We start from the raw sequence: 20356 nt of genomic DNA, 5'->3' as shown, positions 1-20356 counted from the left end.
TCCATACGCCTATATGATATTTCTGTCGTCCTTATGCAAAGTAGTGAAAAACTGGGGTTCTAATAAGGCCAGGTGGAAACCCTCCTTGTTTTTAATTTAGTCTAATATATCACCTCCCTCATTACACCTTTCACCTGAACTGTGCTGTGCTAAATCATCATCTCTGTGTAGACGTCACGTATAAGGTCAAGGTCCCAGGTGACCTGAAAATTATACACCATCATGGGAATTCAGAAAGAATACTTATAACTTACATAGGCAAGGACATTTGGATCTCTCTTACGTTGTCTTTGTCAGGTAGCTATGAATTTATACTGTGTTACAGAACATGTCGGAGCCTAAGTCAAAATGAGATACTGACCAGCCCCTCAAACCTCGCAAACACTGGACAGGCGTCTATAATTCCCGCTGTGCCTCACAGTGCCGGCAGCGAGAAATAAAAAAGCGGGGCCCTGAACAAATAAATATGTCCATCACTGTCTTTGCAGTGATGGACACTTACAAAGTCTTACTGTGTCTATCACAATAAGAACTGTGTGTATTGTATGTTTACACAAGCACTTATTCCGGGCAAGCCAGAACTGTAAAAGGGAACAAATGCGAGTTGTTGAAGTTTTCATCTTTGAACTAGTCAAGAAAGGCAGTTATATGAAGGCTGAAGAAAAAATGAAGGGAGGAATGGGAAATTAAGTGGAAATGAGGCCAACTATGACAAACATTTAAGGGCACGTTTTATTAGCCAGATTCTTAAAAAATCAGAAACCCTCACACTAAAAACTGATCCTCCAAATTGATTCTATTTCAATTTGTTTTCTGTTGTCTCTTAGTTCTAATAACAGCACCCTATAAGTGTTAGTATGACACAGGGTGTCACGTTTGTTAAAGATATTATAATTAAGCCCTGGCTGGCGTAGCTCAGTGGCGGGCCTGGGAACAAGAGGATCACGGTTCGATTCCCAGTCAGGGCGTATGCCTGGGTTGCAAGCCAGTTCCCAGCCGGGGATGCACGAGAAGCAACCATACATTGATATTTCTCTCCCTGTCTCCTTCCCTTTCCCTCTAAAGATAAAATCTTAAAAGAAACATGTAAAGTTACTGAAGTTAAAAAAAAGATGTTCTAATTACTAGCATTATTAATATTAGTAGATATTACTATCATCTTCGTTGTATGGATGAGAAAACAGCACCAGAGAGTAGAAATAACCCCCTAATATCTCCGTGCTAGTAATTTTCAAACCTGTTTTTCCATCTTTAAAATGGAGCACAGAGCATGACACATGCAAACTAATAATCATTATTTTATTAATAATAATGGTATCCAAATAGTAACGGTGGCGTTGTAGCCACTGAGCGCGATCTATGCGTTTCCTAGAAGTGGCATCTCCACTGTGACAGTCCTTTATATCCTGGCGACTTCCCATTCACCTTACTCCAAATTCAGAGGATCCGGTGCCGGCACAGCAGCCTGCTGACCACGGCAGGCCTGCCACAGATTTCCTTTCTCAGGGACGGTGATCTCTCAGGTTCGATCGAGAACATGTTCCTGGTAATGATGTGATACCCATACAGCTCAAACAGAGACTGAAAATGATCTTCAGAGTGGTTAAAGTACTTTCCTCTGTGGAAGGCATATCTTCCTCGTTATGAATTAGTAAATGGCACATTGCAAGTGTTCCTAACCAGAGCCGGTCAGGTACACTCCCTCAGAAATACTTCCCCGATGTGTTAGTGGCAGCCATGTGGCCGTCAGCCCCCACCCTTTGATCTCTGCACCTCAGCCTCCCTTCTAGGGACACACCCTGCCCGACACCTGTTAACCCCATTTGGGGGTGATGAGTCCACAGAAACCCACGCTAGCACTGGGGCATCTGCCTGTCGGGCAGCAGTGGCTGTTTCACACTGTCCTCGGTTGGCGGGGCTCTCTCCCGCCCCAGAGCAGACACTCTTCTCCGTATAAATACCTGGTACATGACCCAGTTCTTTTGCTCTAGACTAGGTACTCAATGTCCCTTTACTAAATTAATTCCTGATCGATTTATACTTAAATCAACTCTGTGGGAACTTTTATGCCATTAGTTTAGTTATGTGAGTGTTAAAAAAAAAAAATCAGACTCCGTGAACAGCTTGGCCAGTTGGGAGAACTGAGTGTGGGCAGACCAAAAAGCCTTAATTCAAGCGACAGCTGTCTGGTGAAATCAGGCCCTACATATGAGCATAAAAGCCCTGGTTTGGGCTCCTTTTTTTTTAAAGTCTAATACCAACACGTATCTAAAATAATCTAAAGTATCAACACTGACTCACACCTTCAATGGGCGTACAGAGGACACCTCCATCTTTCATTCTGCATTAAGCCGTTGAGCTGTCCGCGGTAATCCACACGCAGGCGAAGCGGAGATGACTAACACAAAATCCCTACCATCCAGGAGCTCACACCACCGCTGACATTTCGGTCCAAGGGGTAGGAACCCACGCAGTTACCTGGCCACACTTGGGAAACTTCCTTCTTTAATAGGGTGGAGGAGGGGGAGGTGGGGAGGGGGCGGGGAGAGACGGGAATCCAGAGGAAGCACTTCCAGAAGTGCACAGAAAATAAGTCCCTGCTTTCAATTCACTCTCCCAACCACCTTGCCGCAGCCTTGAAGCGACAGACTCGGTTCAATCAAGAGAGGCCCCAGGGGGTGGCAGAGCCCTGGAACATGCGGGGACCCTCGGTGCGGCTGCCAAGTTGCAGCTTGTTAGCTGGCCCTTGTATGCATGCACAGAGGTGGGACCAGCCTCCCGATGGATGGAAGGGATGGATGGAAGGTGTTAGTGTTTCTCAGGGTGGTTAAAGCTATCAAGTCGCTTGTACACATTTGAAATCTGCAGCACTTGAAAGTATCTTTGAAGACCTTCTTGTACAGGCCCTTCTGCTAACTTCCTGATCTTATTAATCTGAAAAGCAATCCACGTGGAAGATATTTGTAATAATTATAAATAATTAATGCCTATTCCTTCTGTATTTGGTTTTTACAGATTCCACTGTGATATATTCATGTTTTTATAGATAGTGACATATTTGTTATATATTTACTTACAGATAAACATTTTTTGCCTACATAAATTTACATATATAAGGATATGTAATTAACTCATTCGCCAAGCCCCATAGAGACTCCTCAGAATTCCCCCTGGTCCTGCAGAGACGCACAAAAACACCATCAATATTAATATGTGCCATGTTGTTCTAAAACAATAAGGAAAAAAAAGAGTTTGGGAGGAAGTGCTGTATTGAATGAATGATTCCTCAATTTGTAATGATGGGAAAAGTGGCCTATCTTGGCGGCAAAATCAACTAGGTTATTTTGTTTGTGAAATTTTATCCTATAAACAGTATTATCAAATATGCCCCAAAGGATCTCACAATTGTATAAAATGTCCAGGTCTGAAGTGCCTCAGGATAAGAAACATTATTCCTTATTTCATTTGGGCACCACAGAAAAAAACATAATATGCTTCAAGTCCTTTATTCGGAAGAATTCCAGATAAAACAAAACCTCATCATAACGGTTCAAAGATATAAGCTGATATTTCTCTTCTTATGACCTAAAACAGCCTTTTTAGTCAAAAGCCGGGTGACAGCTGTACTTTAATATTTACTAGGGAACCTGAAAATCATTTTCCTCACTATATGGTACTGTCAGGTGGTATCCAAGAAAATCAGGCATTCTGATACAGGTTTCTATTCACTGTGCTGAGGTTAAACATTTCCAATTCCCCCATACCTCACGACTGACCCAACAGGAAACTATTGGTGTTCAAAGAAGCAAAAGAACTTGAAAAACTAAACTTTGAACTTTAATTTTCATACATGTGTGACTGCATTCATTTAGATTTCATTGATTAGATCTGAAATAGTAGCATCTAAAATCTTTGTTTCATCCATTTGCATATCTACCATTGCCAAGTGCGTGTCTTGGCCCTAAGGATGTGGTTCGGAACAGAACTGACGGGGCCACTGCTCAGCACTCCCCCCCCCATGGGTTTGCCTCGAGAGGAACAACATTGTTATCTTGAAGAGACATCTGCACCCCTGTGTTCACTGCAGTTTAGCCGTAACAGCCAAGGAATGGAAACAACCTAAGAGTCCCTTTATGGATGAATAAAGAAGATGTTGTACAGATATTCAATGGAATATTATTCAAACTTCCAAAAAAAATAGCTTGTCATTTGCAACAACATGGTGAGCCTGGAGGGCATTATGGAAAGTGAAATAAGCCAGTCAGAAAAAGACAAATACTACATGGTATCACTTATATGTGGAATCTGAAAAAAAAAAAAAGGTTGAACTCACAGAAACAGAGTAGAATAGCGGCTGCCAAAGGCTGGGGGTGGGGGATGCAGGGGAGGTTGGTAAAGGGTACACACTTTCAGTCACAGGATGAATAAGGTCTGAGGACCTAGTTCATAGCGTGATAAGTATGGTTGATAATTCCATAATGGATAATGAAAATTTGCTAAGAGAATATAACTCATTCTCACACAAAAAGGTAAACATGGCAAGTGATGGATGCATTCATTACCTCGATGGGAAGAACCGTCAGAAGAATAAAAAAGCATTGCACAGGGATCCTTACTGTGCATGTACCTGGCCACAGTGCATCAAACTGGGGCGGGCAGGAGGGGGGGGACCAATAGAACAGCAAAGAGAAATAGCTGAATCCACTACCGGATTGGAGACCTCAACACTCCCCTCCCATACAGATCAAGCAGGCAGGAAAGCAGTAGTGATGTACTTGAACTCCAGCATTATTACATCACTGAGCTCGATGCGGTGGGCACCTACAGAGTACTGCATGCAGTAACATCAGGATATGAGCAACACACACCGGTTTTGAAGCTCACGGGGAACACTCACCAACACAGGCCTTCTGGGCCATAAAACACACCTCAACACCCACGCTGTCATGAAAGGCAGGGGCGCCTTCTCTCTTTCTGCTGCGTAGTGTTCCATGGGCAAATGCACCACCGTCTTTTGATCCACTCATCACTGATGGGCACTGAGGCTGTTTCCAGCGCTTACCTATTGTAAATAATGCTGCTAGGCACATAGGGGTGCACAGGTTCTTTTGGATTGGTGATGTGGGATTCTTAAAGTATATTCCCAGCAACAGAATTGCTGGGTTCAAAGCCAGTTCCGTTTTTAATTTTTTAAAGAAACTGCACACTGTTTTCCACGGTGGCTGCCCCAGTCTGCATTCCCACCCACAGTGCACAAGGGTCCCCTTTTCTCCACATCCAAACAACCAGCCAGCACTGGTTGTTTGTTGATTTACTGATGACAGCCATTCTGACAGGTGTGAGGTGCTATGTCATTGTGGGTTTACCTTGCATCTCTCTGATGGCTAGTGATGCTGAGCATCTTTTCACATGTCCATAGTCCATGGATGGAACTGCAGAATATTATGCTAAGTGAAGTAAGCCAGTCGGTGAAAGATAAATATCATGTGATCTCCCCCATAAGAGGATTCTAATGAACAGAATAAACTAATGAGCAAAACAGAACCAGAGAAGTGGAAACAGGGAACAGACAGCTGCCAGAGGAAAGGGGGTGGAGTGTGGTGAAAAGAACGGGCAGAGACTAGTCGACAAACATGTATGAACGACCCATGGGTGTGGACAATGGTTTAGGATGGATTATCGGAGCGGGAGGGCGGGCAGGGTGGAGGAGGGCACAGAGGGGAAAACTGGGACATTCGTAATGGAGTACACAAGAATAAATTTTTTAAAAGGAAAAAATACATCTCAACAGATTGAAGCAAAGAGAAAATATAGAACGTCTGCACTCTGAACACAGTAGAATGACCCCAGGTCAACGAATGAAAATAAAACTGGAAGAATCACAGAATGCATGCTTGTGACTGGATGACACCCTTCTAAACAGAACATGGGCCAAAGGAGGCACCTCGAGAGAAGTTGAATAAACAGTAAAAGTAACTGTTAGAAAAAAAATGCTGATGCTTTTTATGCAGTTTCTCCTGAAAAAAAAAAAAGGCAGAACTGTAATACCTACCATAGAAGTACTCACCCAAGGCGGTCAGATCATGGCTAGTGTTTTGAGATCCTGGAAGACTTTCTATACCACAATCTGGAATGGTCGACCTGGCACCACCTTCATAGTAGTTCCCAGTGATTTCTAAGGGCATACACTCTTTCTAGGTTCTTTCCTGATGCCAACATGGCCTTAAACCAACTGGAAGTCCACTGAAACATTCAAATCCTCTGGACAGTCTCAGTGGGAAGAGGTCTCTATCAACATCGCTGCTTTCCATAGGTTGCGCTGTTTTCAACATCACTGAATTTTACTGGTCTCTTGCAACACCTTTGTTGGTGTTGATTCCCGTTATTAAAGCGGGCCTTTACTTTTTTTAATTAGTAGGAAGCTATTTTTCTTGAAGTTCCTGCCTCATGCAGCCGCGAGACGGCAACGTTATCGTGGCGAGACACCAACCTATCAGGCGTGTCACGCTGCCGAGCGGATTTAGAGCACTCTGCTAGAAACAAGTTCCCTCGGGGAAAAAAATTATCCAGTTTGGGCAAACCCAAGAAAACGCGCCTGATGATATCTTGGTAATTATCATTTTAACACAGTCCCTAAAAATAAAACACCTTTTCCTGACGTGTTACAATTTGACACGCGCCACTGTGCTCCTTGGGATTGTTTTCGTTGTCTAGATTTGGAACTTGCTTTAGGTAGTTGAAGACCGAAAAAGAAAGGAAAAGGAAAAGGAGACTGTATTTTTGATACGAGTGTTAACTCTGCAAACACGACTTGTAAAACCCTCTTCGGGAGAAGCCCGGTCTCACCCAGACAGCCTTCTGTCTCCACCTGCCTCTGCACCGGCTGCTGACGGGCTTTTCCTGCTGGTTTCGCTCTTGACTGAGACAGCGTCAAGGGCCCACACCGAGACACTTGTGAATGTAGGGCAGGTACCCTCCAAAATCTCAGAAGTTGTAACAAATATGTCTTTGCCAGAAAAGAACCCTATAACTAAGGAACATAAAAAATATATATATATAAGGAATTCAATCCTCAGAGGTTGCTTATAAAAAGTATCAGAATATTGCTGCCCCCAACTATGAGTCATGGAGACCAAGTGGAGCTAAAAGCAATTAAGAAAATGCAAATGCAGCAAGGGCTCCGGGCCCTGGCCCCCTGGGCCTAAAAGCAGGAATAAAGTTCCCCTTGGGACTGTGTTCTGCTGACTTGACCCTGCACTTGAAGACACTGTTCCCACCAAAGACAGACGGTCAGCACTGAGACGCACAGACAGGCCTTCCTCATCTCCCATGGGTTCCTCCACTTGTCCTTCACGGTCACCCGCCCCCGGCGGCCCCTTTGCTCCATCCTCTGGCTTCTTCACCGTTTCTCGCTCTTTGTTAAAGCGGTATATGAGCCCACAAGTCCAAGTGCTTCTTCGGGTCCTCCCTTCTTTTCTATGAAGTCCTCTGTGCACATAACAATAAAATATTAATATCAAATAAGATGGGTACACCTTTGCTTTTGTTAGCGGGTTTTGCCGGCTTAATTTACAGGCCTCATTTCCTGGACATAGGAGGAGAGAGGAGAAGGTTTTTTTTCTCCTTTATGAACATTATAAAAATAGATAATTGATGATGGAGGTATAAAGGTATAGAGATATAGATATTTGGAGCTACATCTTTAAACGATGTTGAAATTTTAACCACTGATTCAATCTGCAAACACTAAGCAGATGACGTTTGCTGGATCGATCGCATGAAATGTTCCAGAGGACAGGTTAGTAAAATCTACACAGATCTCTAAAATCCTGAGAGAAAACAAGGGAAAACCCCCTTCTATCTCAGTACAGACTATGGGGTCACAGCATGACCATGCAGACGGGGAATAACAGAGTTTTTATTATTATCGAACCAACTCAGGAGAGGTAACAAGAAATCATCCTGGTTTAGAGAAAATAAGAACTATTCTGCAGGTAGGCTGTGCTGATCTCGACTGGGTTGCATGAAGATCCCTTTCAATTCACGCTGCCTTACGGAGGCCCCTGAGACTACAGCCCACGTTCCCGCTCAGGGTCAGCCCACGGGCGTGACTATAAGCAGGAGCTTTGGGGGGCGGGTTCTCTGTGGCCCCTGGTCCTCAGAGAACACATGCAGCGTGGATGCTCTCAGTTGTGTGAGGCTACAGCCTCCCCCCCATCCCCACGAAGAGAGAACCTCCTCCATCCCCAGTCACTGCTATGGCCTCTAATGCAAGATTTCAGGCATTGAAGGGAACCAGTCCGGCCGAGGGAGCTTCTGAGGAGGAAAGCCCGCACAGAAGTCGGTTCGAAGGATCGGATGTCAAAGTGCTCCCTCTGATGTCCCCTAATCGTGACTCCGATTAGCGCTCGAATGGCACAGTGATTAAAAATGCCGCTGCCATTGTCTACCTATTCAGGCGGCTGGCATTCCACGTGGGTCCCACCGATTAGTGTTTGAATAGGGGAGCGATTAGAGAGACAGCTGTCCGCCCATTGTACGCCCGTTCGGAAAACAGCGCAACTCACTCGCTCCTGTGCGGTGAGCACCAAATAAATGTTTTGCAAAGGTAAAAAATACACCATCAGGCGCTAAAGACAATGTAGCTGATTTCCTTTGTTCAGAGCATTCTGTTTTCCCCTATGCGAAGATATTTCTTATTTACAAATACGGTAATATGTTTCATTAATATCTTTTACTATATACACAGTCTGTTTTTATAGGCATTGTCTTATCCCTCACCTGCCTCATTATATAACAGTTACTGACCCACCAGACATCATACGATTCCAGTGCAATGCTTACGCCTGTGCAAAGTATTTCTGCTCAAACTGCATCAATTTTTCCCCACTTCCTTGGGGCCCTTCTCCGCATCCTTGGACTAATATGTAATCTCTGTAAACAACTTCTTCTCTAAAGAGACACTGCCTTGTCAAATGTCAAGAGAGAATATGAGAGGAGCATGTGTTGGGCCCGGCACTGTGTCCCCCCCTCCCCTGCAGGGCTCCCCCGGGGTGGAGTCTACAGGATGAGACAGACCTGTGGGTGGGGCTGAAACTGGGCGGGGCTGAAACTGGGCCGCACCCACGCGCCACACTGAAGCTTTGTGGAGAAAGTGCTAAAAAAATTCACAGGGAGATTATTCATTCACTTATTCATTCATTGCAACTTTATGCATATAGTAGGAAGTACTCAAAAATTCTAGTCTCTCTCTCTCATATGAACATGTGCACACACACACTTGGCTGCTGGGAAATTTCTGAGCAATTCAGAAAGTGCTCTGTTTTCCATTATCATCCTTAATACCTCCCTGCTCATTACCCTTCCAGGCTCCTTCCATGCTCAGTCACTGCCCTGGGCAGCCAAGGCCAGGACACACCCACACATGTGCTAATAGAAACAGCCCGGGAGCACCAACCCATCGATGCCGTAATGAGAAGTAACAACGCTTACAAAGGATATATGGGGAGCCAAGCACTATCTTAAGCATAGTAGGCAAATTGACTCAATTATTCCTAAGAACAACTGTATCAAGTAGATGCTATTACCACTGTCATTTTACAGAAGAGGAAATGGAGGCAGGAAGAGATTAAGGGATTCGCTCAAGGTCACGCCGCCAGTAAATGGCAGAAACCAATCATTAAACCCAATTAGTTTATCTCTGGAGCTCACTCTGCACCAGCCTTACTGCTGGAGAATTTCTGCCTGGAGAATTGATCTCTGGTCAGCCATCCCTTCCCATGTCACGGTCTTCTTTCATAGCACCCACCGTCCAGGGGAAGGAAGCAGGCTTTAAAGGGAAAGTTTTCTCTCCTTTGCTAGCAAGGCAAAATAAAACATGCCTTATTTCGAAGAAAGTTGGCTCCGGCCCAAATTCAACCCTGACCAGACAACCACGTGCCATCTAATCAACAATAAAGTCGGTTCAAGAAGGGAAGGAAAACAGATCTGCCACTTAACTCTTACAAAAGTTTCAAACTAAAAAAGAGCAAGATAAAGTAACAACAGCTGGCAATTACCAACGAGTTTAATTTGTGTCTCCTGCGACCAGACTGAAATAGAGTTAAAGCGAAGCTTTCTTGTAACAGCCTCAGGAAATCAAGAGTTAACCCTTTTCCTTCTTGCAGGTCAATTAACGTCATAGTGCGTATTTCTGCCTGGAGACTCAATCTCGAACATCACTGTGCTAAGGATGGAAAGAAGCGCCAGGAAAACACACACTTTCGAATCCTGCCGTATGCGGCCCAACTCTAAACTACAGCATCTGGCAAAGAGTGTGCTCCCCTCCTGACATTGCCCTCCCCTAAGCGAGTAAACCGGAATGATGACCTTCCCAGTACACGTCATGACTGGACTCACCCTCGTTCCCATGGCCGTGACCGCTGCTTGTGCCGTCCCCTGCTGACCTCTCTGGTCCCATGTCTTGGGCCTTTCCCTGCCCCACTACACTCCGGCCACTCAGTACCAAAACCGTTTCCTACCTCAGGACCAACATGCTCCGTCCTTGAACTCTTCCTGACACCTGCTGTCCACTCTGGTGGGACCCCCCCCCTTCTTTTTCTCTCCCTCCTTCCTTCGCATTCTCATCTTTAATCCTGTTTCCTCCGGGAGGCCGCCTGCCATGCTGGGGCCGGGTCGCACACCTGCACTGTGACTCCCATGGGTCGGACAGGGGTGAATGGATGTAACACCTGGGAGCAGGATGGGGGACTGTCACGGAGAGACCGGCCTGTGTCCCTTCCCCCACGGCTCTTCACAGTGGCCGGCACACATGGGGTCTTCCATTAACATTTGGTAACTAATGAAATTGTGTAAGTCAGGTTTCTAGCAAATGTCTGTACTCTGTAAGTTGTAGAATAGGGGGTGGTGGGGGGGTGGGTGACGACAGGGAAGAGAGAATCCTGGAAGTGGCAGTGATTGGGCTTCTACTCGGAGACTCGCCAAAGAGAACTTACGTTCAGTCACAGGAAAAGCAAGCTCTGTGTCCCGCATGCCTGCGTGTTTGACCGATACCTGTATTCTCTACGCAACAGACGGACTTTTCACCTTTTAAGGAAGGGTATTAGGTTACAAAGAAACTTGGTGGGGTTTTTTTGTTTGCCTTTTTTGCTTTTTTTTAATTTCAGAAACTCCTTCAGACATCGAGTCTATTTCTGAAACAAAGCTCTTGTTAACGAACAACCAGACAAGCAAGCTCAAACTTGAAAAGTCGCTTTAAAATATGGCATAAGAGCCCCGGCTGGTGTGGCTCAGTGGATTGAGCGGCACCAGCTCAGTGGGCGCATGAGAGGCAACCACACATTGATGTTTCTCTCCCTCTCTTTCTCCTTCCCTTCCCCTCTCTCTAAAAGTAATAAAATATTTTTTAAAAATACAGTGTAAGAAGCAGCTGGGGCAGAACAGGAATTGCTTTCTTCCTGTGAACATGGTCAAAAGTTCCTTTCACTTTGGAGCTTAACAGTAAGCATCTGCACTGCGACCTTGAAGTGTACCGATAATCAGGGTCTACCCTGGAGGTCAAGGGTCATGGAACCAAGCAGCTGGTTCCAACAAGAAACGACTCCACCTTCACCTTCTGAATGAAGTCACTTGATGGGTAACTCACTAACTATGGGGCTTTCATCCCTTACAGTCTCACGAACTTGAGAAGAAAAGTGTGCTCATCCGAGAAGGCAAACTTGGGTCACCTCCAAAGTCCGGAGAATGACCACATTTGGAATCCACGGATCGGAGGAACCACTGGCCACTCCCCACTTGTCGGGACTCCCCCGCTGTGCTGCTCGGGGTGTCAGCTAACCCCGCAGAGTGCTCCACAGGTCACTCTGAGCCCTGCCAGCCCCCACCCACCTGTGCAGTTCTCGGCCCAGCCTGTCCACGTGTTCAGCCAGCGACAGGCTGAAGCACACTGGAGCCTGAGGCCAAAGGGAAAGAGCTGTGCTCCTCTCCTGCTTTACGTAGGTCCTTACCGTGTGTCCTGACTGCTGAACCTTTCATTCGGCTTCCCTGACAATCTTCCCCCAAGGCCGGCACCTCACCGCCTCTCCCTCACCTCTGCCCGAAGGTCCCACCTGTCTCACCTGGGCTGTCTTCCAGCCTACAGCCTCTCCCTGGGCGACTCTACCCTCAGGCTTCTAACCGCCCACCGACATCCCGAGGTTCCAAATGTTCCCCCTCCAGCCCCGATCCTTTACTGAGCTGCAGCTTTTATAAAGAAACAGGATGTCGGGAAACTTAGGCGACCCCAGGCTGAATCCATTATTTCTCTCCATTGATCCCACAAACACCTCGCTGCACACATGAAGTCAACTCCCAAGTCGCTCCTGCGATGGACTGCATGTGCCTGTCGCCCCAAAATTCATATGTTGAAATCCTACCCCCCACTGTGATGGTATTTGAAAGGGGCCCTTGAGGAGGTGCCGGGGTTGCGGGGACGGGGTCCTCATGAATGGGGCTCGTGCCCTGGTAGCAGAGGCCCCAGGGAGTGCTCTTGCCCCTTCTGCCACGTGAGGACGCAGCAACAAGATGACCACCTTAAGAAGCAGGAGGAGGGTCCCCAGCAGACACCAAACCCTCCAGTGCCTTGGTCTGGGGCTTCCAGACTCCAGAGCTGCGAGAAATAAACGTCTGTTGTGTAAGCCACTCGGTTGGTGGTATTTTTGTTACAGCGGCCAAGCAGTGGAACAGACTAAGATACATCCTGAGCAGACTCAGGCCTGCCGCCCCTCCTGCAGCCCCTCCTCTGTCCGCGGGGCCCCGGTCGTCCCCATCTGTCCTCCAGCCTTCTGCCACAGCGGCCCCAGAGTCCTCGCCTCCCCCCTCTCCTCCTTAAAACCGTCTTCCACACTCAGAGACACTCTGAGTGTCTTCACACTCAGAGCCAGGCTGAGCCAGCGTGAGGCCGACCTCACTGACTCACGTCAATGACTAAAACGCCTTGCTGCTCTGTCCTTCGAAAGAGCGCCGTGATCACTCACGGCCACTTCTGTCTTTTTCAAAGGAATGTGAGAGAACATCTTCCTAAGGCCTGTATCACATTCTCCTTTATTCCAGTTGGAAAGTGGGATTTATTCCATCCGCTGGTCCACTGCAAACAGGCAACGAAGGCAGAAACAGAGTCGTGAGAGGGACCAGGAAGCTCACACGGGGGAAGGCGATTCACCAAAACCTGAACGACCCTCAGTTAATTGTGTAGAAGGAAGCAAGTCAATGACTCACGTTTATTTACAGATTTAGAAGGTTCTACTTGAAAAGCTCTGGGGCCAGATTTCGTGGGTTCAACCTCCAGTTCCACTATTTGGTTTCTCCTTCTTTTTATTATTATTTTTTTTCACTGTGCGCTCCTACTAAGTGCCGAGCCTTTGGAATAAATTAGGCAAAATTCTGAAAAATGTGTTGAATAATTGGCCGTCTTGAACCGCCTTCCTTTTCATTTTTGCCCGGGATGTTTTCTGATTTGTAAAGGTTTTCTGGTCTTCGGAAATTGCTGATGGATGCCCTGGCCGGCAGGGCTATTTGGTTGGACTTCACTATGCAAAGCAAAGGGTCACAGGTTCAATTCCCAGTTAGGGCACACTGGGTTTTAGGCCTGGCCTCCAGGTGGAGCAGGTCCAAGAGGCAACTGATATTTCTATCTCACACAGCCATGTCTCTCCTTTTTCCCCCTCTACCTTCCCTTCTCTCTAAATAAATAAAATTCTTTTTAAAAAAATTGCTAATGGGAGCCCTGGCTGGCATAGCTCAGTGGATTGAGTGTGGGCCTGTGAACCAAAGGATCGTGGTTTGATTCCCAGTCAGGGCGCATGCCTGGGTTGCAGGCCAGTTCCCAGCAGGGAACTCACGAGAGGCAACCACACATTGATGTTTCTCTCCTTCTCTCCTTCCCTTCCTCTCTAAAACTAAATAAATAAAATCTTTAAAAAAAACTGCTAATGGGAAATGAGTACAAAATATTTATGTAATTAGGACAGTTCAACATTTTCAAAAATGGCAAAAATAAACAGTAGTTACAGAACACCTGCTTAAAAGATACTGGAAATGACTGTTTCGTGCTTCATTACCCAGTATAAACACACTTGCCGGTTTAAATCCCCTACTGAATTCAGAATTTCCAATTAGCACTAGGATGGATTAAAATGGCCAGGGGAAGCAATCCCTGGGTACAAAAATTTCAGAACTGCCCTTCTTAAAGGCACTTTTACAGGTCAGGCAGGTGCCTTTCTATGAAGATGCCTATGGCCTTATTTAAGTATTAAAACCCTGTTTACGTCTATTTTATGAGACAATTCCAGGCAATGTGTTTGCAGTTTATTCATCTCTGAGTAGCGTCCGGCGCTGTGCCTGGACTACGGCTCCTCCAGGGCTCGAGGAGGGAAGGAGGGAGACACGCAGACGGGGAGAGAGAACTGAGCGGGGACTCGAGAAAAGCTTTTCCGCAACTGTGAAGGAGTGTGACCCACGGGCCTGGCGTGGGCACATGAAGCGAAGGGTGGTAAGCCAGGGACTCCTGAACGACACCAAAACAGAAAACTGTAACGCCAAAGCAAAGGAGGTATTTTTTAAAAATTGAAGAAAATGCAAACAAACCAACCAACCTTCATTTCAGGGGGTCGCAGAGTTGGCTGAAATTGTACCTACCTCCTTGGTGGTCTTCAACAATGATTATAAGATTACTAGTCATAATCTTATTTGTCTTTTCTTTAAAAAAAAAAGACTTTTTTTTTTTAGACATGGGGAAGGGAGAATGAAAGGGAGAGAAACATCAATGTGTGGTTGGTTGCCTCTCACACGCCCCCTACTGGCGACCTGGCCTGCAACCCAGGCATGTGTCCTGATTAGGAATCAAACCAGCAACCCTTCTGTTCGCGCAGGTCGGTGCTGAATCCACTGAGCCACGCCAGGACTTGTCTTTTCTAAAGAGGCCATGGATTACACCAGAAAGAACACACTAGGGCCATATGACCAGAATTCTAGATCTGACTGCCACAGTAAGTAATTTTTAACCAGCGTAAGTCATCGCGGAACATCTTCAGCATAGTCTTCCTCGCCAGAGAAACAAGGAAACAAATTTAAGTTGTCTGTTTCATCGTGGTGAAAACCAAGTGCCATAAGCAAAGGTCCCCGGGAATGACACACCAGGTTCTGGGCTGTGCCCCTTGGGTCTAGTACAGAAAGGGTATGTCCCAGACGGGTGACCTGCATTCGTGCACCCCCCACAGATCCTTATCGGGCACCAGATGTTCTAGAAGCTGGGGACACGGCTAACGGGACAAAACACAACCCCTGGGCTTTCTGTGCTAGTAGGAAAAGACAGACCGTAAGCGATTCAGTGAGTGGAAGGAACAGCAGGTCACCGGGGAAGGCTGGGGGGAGAGGGGAGGCAGGGCACCCAGCGACTGCACGGGAGGGGCAGCCACAGTTTCAAAGGGGGCAGCTGGAGGAGGCCGCGCGGCGCTGACCAGTGTGCGGAGGACACTGTGCGCACCAGAAAGTCACCGGCAGGCTCTAGTGCGGGAATTTGGAAAGGGCTGCTTGGACATCTTATTAACAAGAGACTCTGACCAGTCCCCGCACGGAACTTCCTCTGTCTGAAGAAAGGGAAGACTCTGCCAGGAAAAGGCAGGAGCATGGACACCGTTTCGAGGCCACTGCAATGGTCCAGGTGAGGGCTGAGGGGGTGACTGGGAAAGCGTGGTGTGATGAGGGTGGTGACAGGTCACGACTCCGCAGACATCTGAGGGCCTCGCCGAAAGGGTCGTCCCGTTAGGTGGGGACGCGAGAGAGTAAAGTGGAGGCCTCTCCTATTTTGCCGTCCGGGAAGTTAATGTTGGGACATCAGGTTAAAAGAAAACTGATTTGCAAATTTAAAGATCGATGCCCCCCAAGATGGTGTTCTAAATGTTTCCTCCAAGGTCGTACTTCACCCCAGTTGACCATCCCCCAGCCCCTGCCCTGCGGGTCACCTCGCAGGTCTAGTTAAATCTGACCCTGGCACTGAGCGATCTCGGGGGTCTCCGCTGCGGCCCCTCGCCGGGGCACACTCTGACATGTTCACACGAACACTCACACGCACGTGTCCCCCAGATCACACTTTGCGGCAGTGCCTATGGACCAGCTCACCCTCCCCCGCTGAATCGCGTCTGCAATACTGGGCCTCTTCCGTCATTACACAAAACCACTCAGAGAAACTGTAGATTTTTAAGAAAAGAACTTTGGGCACCAAACTAAATTTATATGCTGTTTTAGCCGTTTCAACAGATTTTTTGAAGCAGTGAAACAAAGCACACTTTGAGCTTATTCTAATACAAAATATTTAGAAGAAATCATAGCTACATGTAGCACACACAGAACTATATTCCTAAGCACACGTGAAATCTAGTCGTATATGTGCAGAACGAAACACTTTCCCAAGGTGAAGGGTGTGTCAGCGGTACTCACAAAGCAGTTCTTGTCAGGGTTTCTCTTCCAGTGCCGCTTGTCTACCTTCTTGGCCGAGGTGGAGCGCAGGGCTGCGTGAGTCTGTGTGCGAGGGTGTAAAGCCAGGAGACTCTGGAGACAGAGGAACAGCGTGTCAAACACACGGGAACACGCGGGCATTAAAAATCACCAACATTTCAACATCTGCCTCACACACCCGAAGACCGACACTATCCGCGGCGTGTTCACCTTTCACTACTGTGACTCAACAATGAACTTACTAATCATTTATTAGCTGATATCCCAAGTGATTTTGTAAGGATATTTACTAATGGCGATATAAAGGATTTAAAAATTACAGGAACTACAACGAGGACCCCTTCCTACAAACCTTACACTTGGGGGTCTCAGATGAGAACTGAGTCAGAAAAGAGGCACTTTACTCCAGATTTGATTTAAACTGTTACCCATAACACCCTTCACTTGAAGTTTTCAGAACGTACGAACCGCTCTCACGTGCACTATTTACACCGACTGCTGTTATCACAAAGCTCTGGGCGAGGAAATGCGTTCAGGCGGGTTAAGTCGCCGGCCGGGTATCTCAGAGTTAAGGTGCAGAGGGACTGAGTCAGGGTGCAGTTCTGAGTGCCGGGCCTACCTTTGACCCCTGGCACGGGTAGTGTCTGTGTTTTACTACGGCGGCATGAGGTATAAAGTAAATAAAAGACTCCAACCACACGGGTAAATAATATAACGTGGCATCCGAGAGACAATAAAGAACACCCACGGCCCGACCCAAGCTCATCTTCACACGTAGCTGCCGGCATCACTGCCAAAACGGCATTGCAAGGACTGCTGTGGACTCACTCCCCAGTGAGAGACACACAACTGATAAAAATCTGGAAAGATAAGAATCTTCTCAAGACTCCAGAAGTCGCCTCCACGTCCGTCAGCAGATAAAGAAACACAGATTCAAGAAAAACTGATTAAAACACGGTGAGCTTGAGTACCTCCTGCCCCCAACCCCCAGACTCCAGCTCAGCGGGGGTGCAGTGCCACCCAGGTGAATGGCGCCGAAGCACAGGGCTCCCCTCGGCCCAGCGTCCAGGTGAGGCTGTCCCGGCCCCACCCAGGCAGCAGCTAAACCGCCTCCCTCGGGAGCAGCCCACCAGCCCCACCGAGGGCCTGGTCTCCTTCTGCGCCAGGTGCTCCAGGTTTGGACTAAGCGCCCACGAGAGGCGTCCTCATGGACCAGAGTCCCCAGAGGACCGGAGTCCTCTGCCTACACCAGTGCCCTGCTCATAAAGCAGAAGTGTCACTCTGAGAGGCAGGGGCCCCGGTCACCACCCCAGCTCTGGAGCTGTAGCTCCCAGAGGAAGAGGAAGGCCATGAGACCGACAGCGCCCCCCAGAGGTACTGCCTTTGTTTCAATGAACATGTGGGATGGCTCAGGCCAAGGGCGCCGTCCAACACAGGGTTTGATGGCCAAGGGCCCCTCCAACACGGGGGTTTGATGGTGAACAATAAGGAGGATGCTGGCAGCCTGAAGACAGCCGTAAACTAAACCACAAGGCAGAGAGTTGGCCAGAGCGGACCGGGGGGTCGGGGAAAAGCTAAGAACAGCTACACTGAGGTCACAAGAAACCTCGGAGACTCACACCAAAAACCACCCATGCAAAGGGACCCACACTTAATTGAACCTCACTGTGAGGAATTTTATACCCCAAGGCAATATAAGAGAATAAGAGAACCACCAGAACCAGGAATCAGTGGAGACTAATGGCTGGGTGTGGTGCTGACACAGGTGGACAGGTGAACAGAGAAATCAGGGGACAGCGCACTGAGGGCCCTGCTAACGCCGCCCTGAGCAGCTGGACTCACGTCCAAGGCTGCAGCCCACACGAGTGCGAGCAGAGGTTCACACTGTGGGGGTGAACCATCCCTGAAATAGTCCGTCCAGTCGCTGGACAAGTGAGCAAACAGCAGCAACAGCAGCAGCCTCCAGACCTGGCGGAGGAGGCATTGCTGTCCAGAACTGATACAACAGGTTGTCTACGATGTTCATCTTCAGTTTAAAAAGTTATAAGACATTAAAAAAAACAACAGGTTTGTGTGTTCCATACAAGGAAAAAAGCAGACAAGAGGAAGCCTTTCAGAGGGTCCAGTTGTCAAATTTAACAAAAACTATAGAGTAACCATTTTAATGAAGGTATGACTATTATGTCTCATCAAATAGAGACTATGCTTATGGAGAGAAAAATCCTAGAAAAGTACCAACTGGACATTTTGGAGTTGAAAACTACAATAGCTAAGACAAATCTTCTAGAGGGCTCAGTAGTAGACCTAAACTGGCAGAAGAAAGAATCAGCAAACTTAAAGAGAGATCAAGAGAGGTTATACAATCTGACAAACAGAGAGAAAAGAATGAACCAAACCAAACCAAACCAAACCCAGAGCCTTAAAGATAGGTGGTACGCTATGAAGTACACCGAAATATAGTACTGGGAGAACCAGGAAAGGAAAGAGGTGAAAATATATACAAAGGAATAATGGCTGATAACGTCCCAAGTTCAGTTTTAAAATGAGAGAAAACAGTAAGCTGTATACCCGGAGGCTAAACAAATGTGAAACAGGATAAATGCAAAGAGAGCCACACATAGACACAGTAGTGAAACTGCTAAAAGTCAACGCCAAAAAGAAATCTTGGGAGCAATAAAAAAAAATCGACACCTAATGTGCAGCAGAACGCTGATAAGTTTAACTGCTGACTCTTCATCCAGAACAATAGCTGTCAGAAAGTAGTGGGATGCGATTTTCAAGTACTAAAAGAAAAAAATAGATAACTGTCCCCAACTGGAAGCACCGCAACTATTCTTCCAACTGTGATGTGCTTTTCAGCAAAAGAAAATAAAAAGAGGACTTCCGCCAAGATGGAGGCATAGGTGGATATGCCGTGACTTCTCACACAACCAAGTTTAGAGACAACTAAATATTAGCAACAGAAAACACAGCCAGAACACAGAAAATTGAACTTTTCGGAAATCTGATAACAACAAATTCTTCAGTCTGACCAGTAAGGGGTGAAACCAGCAGGTGGCAGAGCGGGGTAGCACAGGAAAACTCGGTCAGACAGACTCAGGCGCGCGGAACCCAGGTGCAGGGTTAGACCTAGTGAGCGACCAGGCGAGCGACCGCGGGGGAAACATTGAGGGAGCAGGACTGCGGGTTGACTGTGGTCGCGCATTTGTGCGCGGGTGGACAGGCGAGGGAGTGGGCGATTGGACCGGGACCCAGGCGGTCCCCACAGCAAGCGGCAGGGAGGGTGCCGCCATTTCCCTGCTCTGACCCCACCTCCACATACAGCCTCATAACCCAGCAACTCTGAGTGGCCCCGCCCTGGTGAACCACCTAAGGTTCTGCTCCTCACCCAGCCACACGAAACAGCAGAGGGGGCCGCCATTTCCCCGCTCTGACCACGCCCCCACATACAGCGTCACAACCCAGCGACCTGGGAGTCCAAGGCGCCACTCCTCACACTTAAAGGGCCCGAACAGACCAAGAATGGCTCAAGAAGATCTCAAAGCCCCAGAGCCTATAAATCTAAGCGATGAAGAAATTGCAAAACTCTCAGATGCACAGTTTAAAACACTGGTGATCAGGATCCTCACAGAACTGGTTGATTATAGCCACAAATTAGACAAATATATGAAGGCAAAACTAATTGAAATGAATGGAAGTGCACAGGACACCAATAGCAATGAAAAGGAAACTGGGACTCAAATCAATGGAGTGGACCAGAAGAAAGCAAATAATGGCCAAACAGAAAAGAGTCAAGAAGCAAGAATTCAAAAAAATGAGGAGAGTCTTAGGAACCTCCAGGACATCTTTAAACACTCCAACATCC

General features: G+C 47.3%; 1 protein-coding gene across 1 annotated transcript in view; it reads right to left on the bottom strand.

Moving 5' to 3' along the window:
* The window catches only part of DPYD (dihydropyrimidine dehydrogenase), a 499545-nt gene that overhangs the window by 452798 nt on the left and 26391 nt on the right, over positions 1 to 20356 (bottom strand). The window contains exon 2 of the mRNA XM_037153081.2: positions 16474 to 16584. Coding sequence (XP_037008976.2) covers positions 16474 to 16584 — 111 coding nt within the window. The remainder of the gene's footprint in view (positions 1 to 16473; positions 16585 to 20356) is intronic.

Source organism: Artibeus jamaicensis, unplaced genomic scaffold (genome assembly GCF_021234435.1).
Source record: "Artibeus jamaicensis isolate MK-2021 breed Jamaican fruit bat unplaced genomic scaffold, CSHL_Jam_final scaffold_1689, whole genome shotgun sequence".
In the NCBI taxonomy this organism is placed as follows: Eukaryota; Metazoa; Chordata; class Mammalia; order Chiroptera; family Phyllostomidae; genus Artibeus; species Artibeus jamaicensis.
Note: the sequence above shows the minus strand (reverse complement) of the source record. Positions and strands in the feature narration are given on the sequence as shown.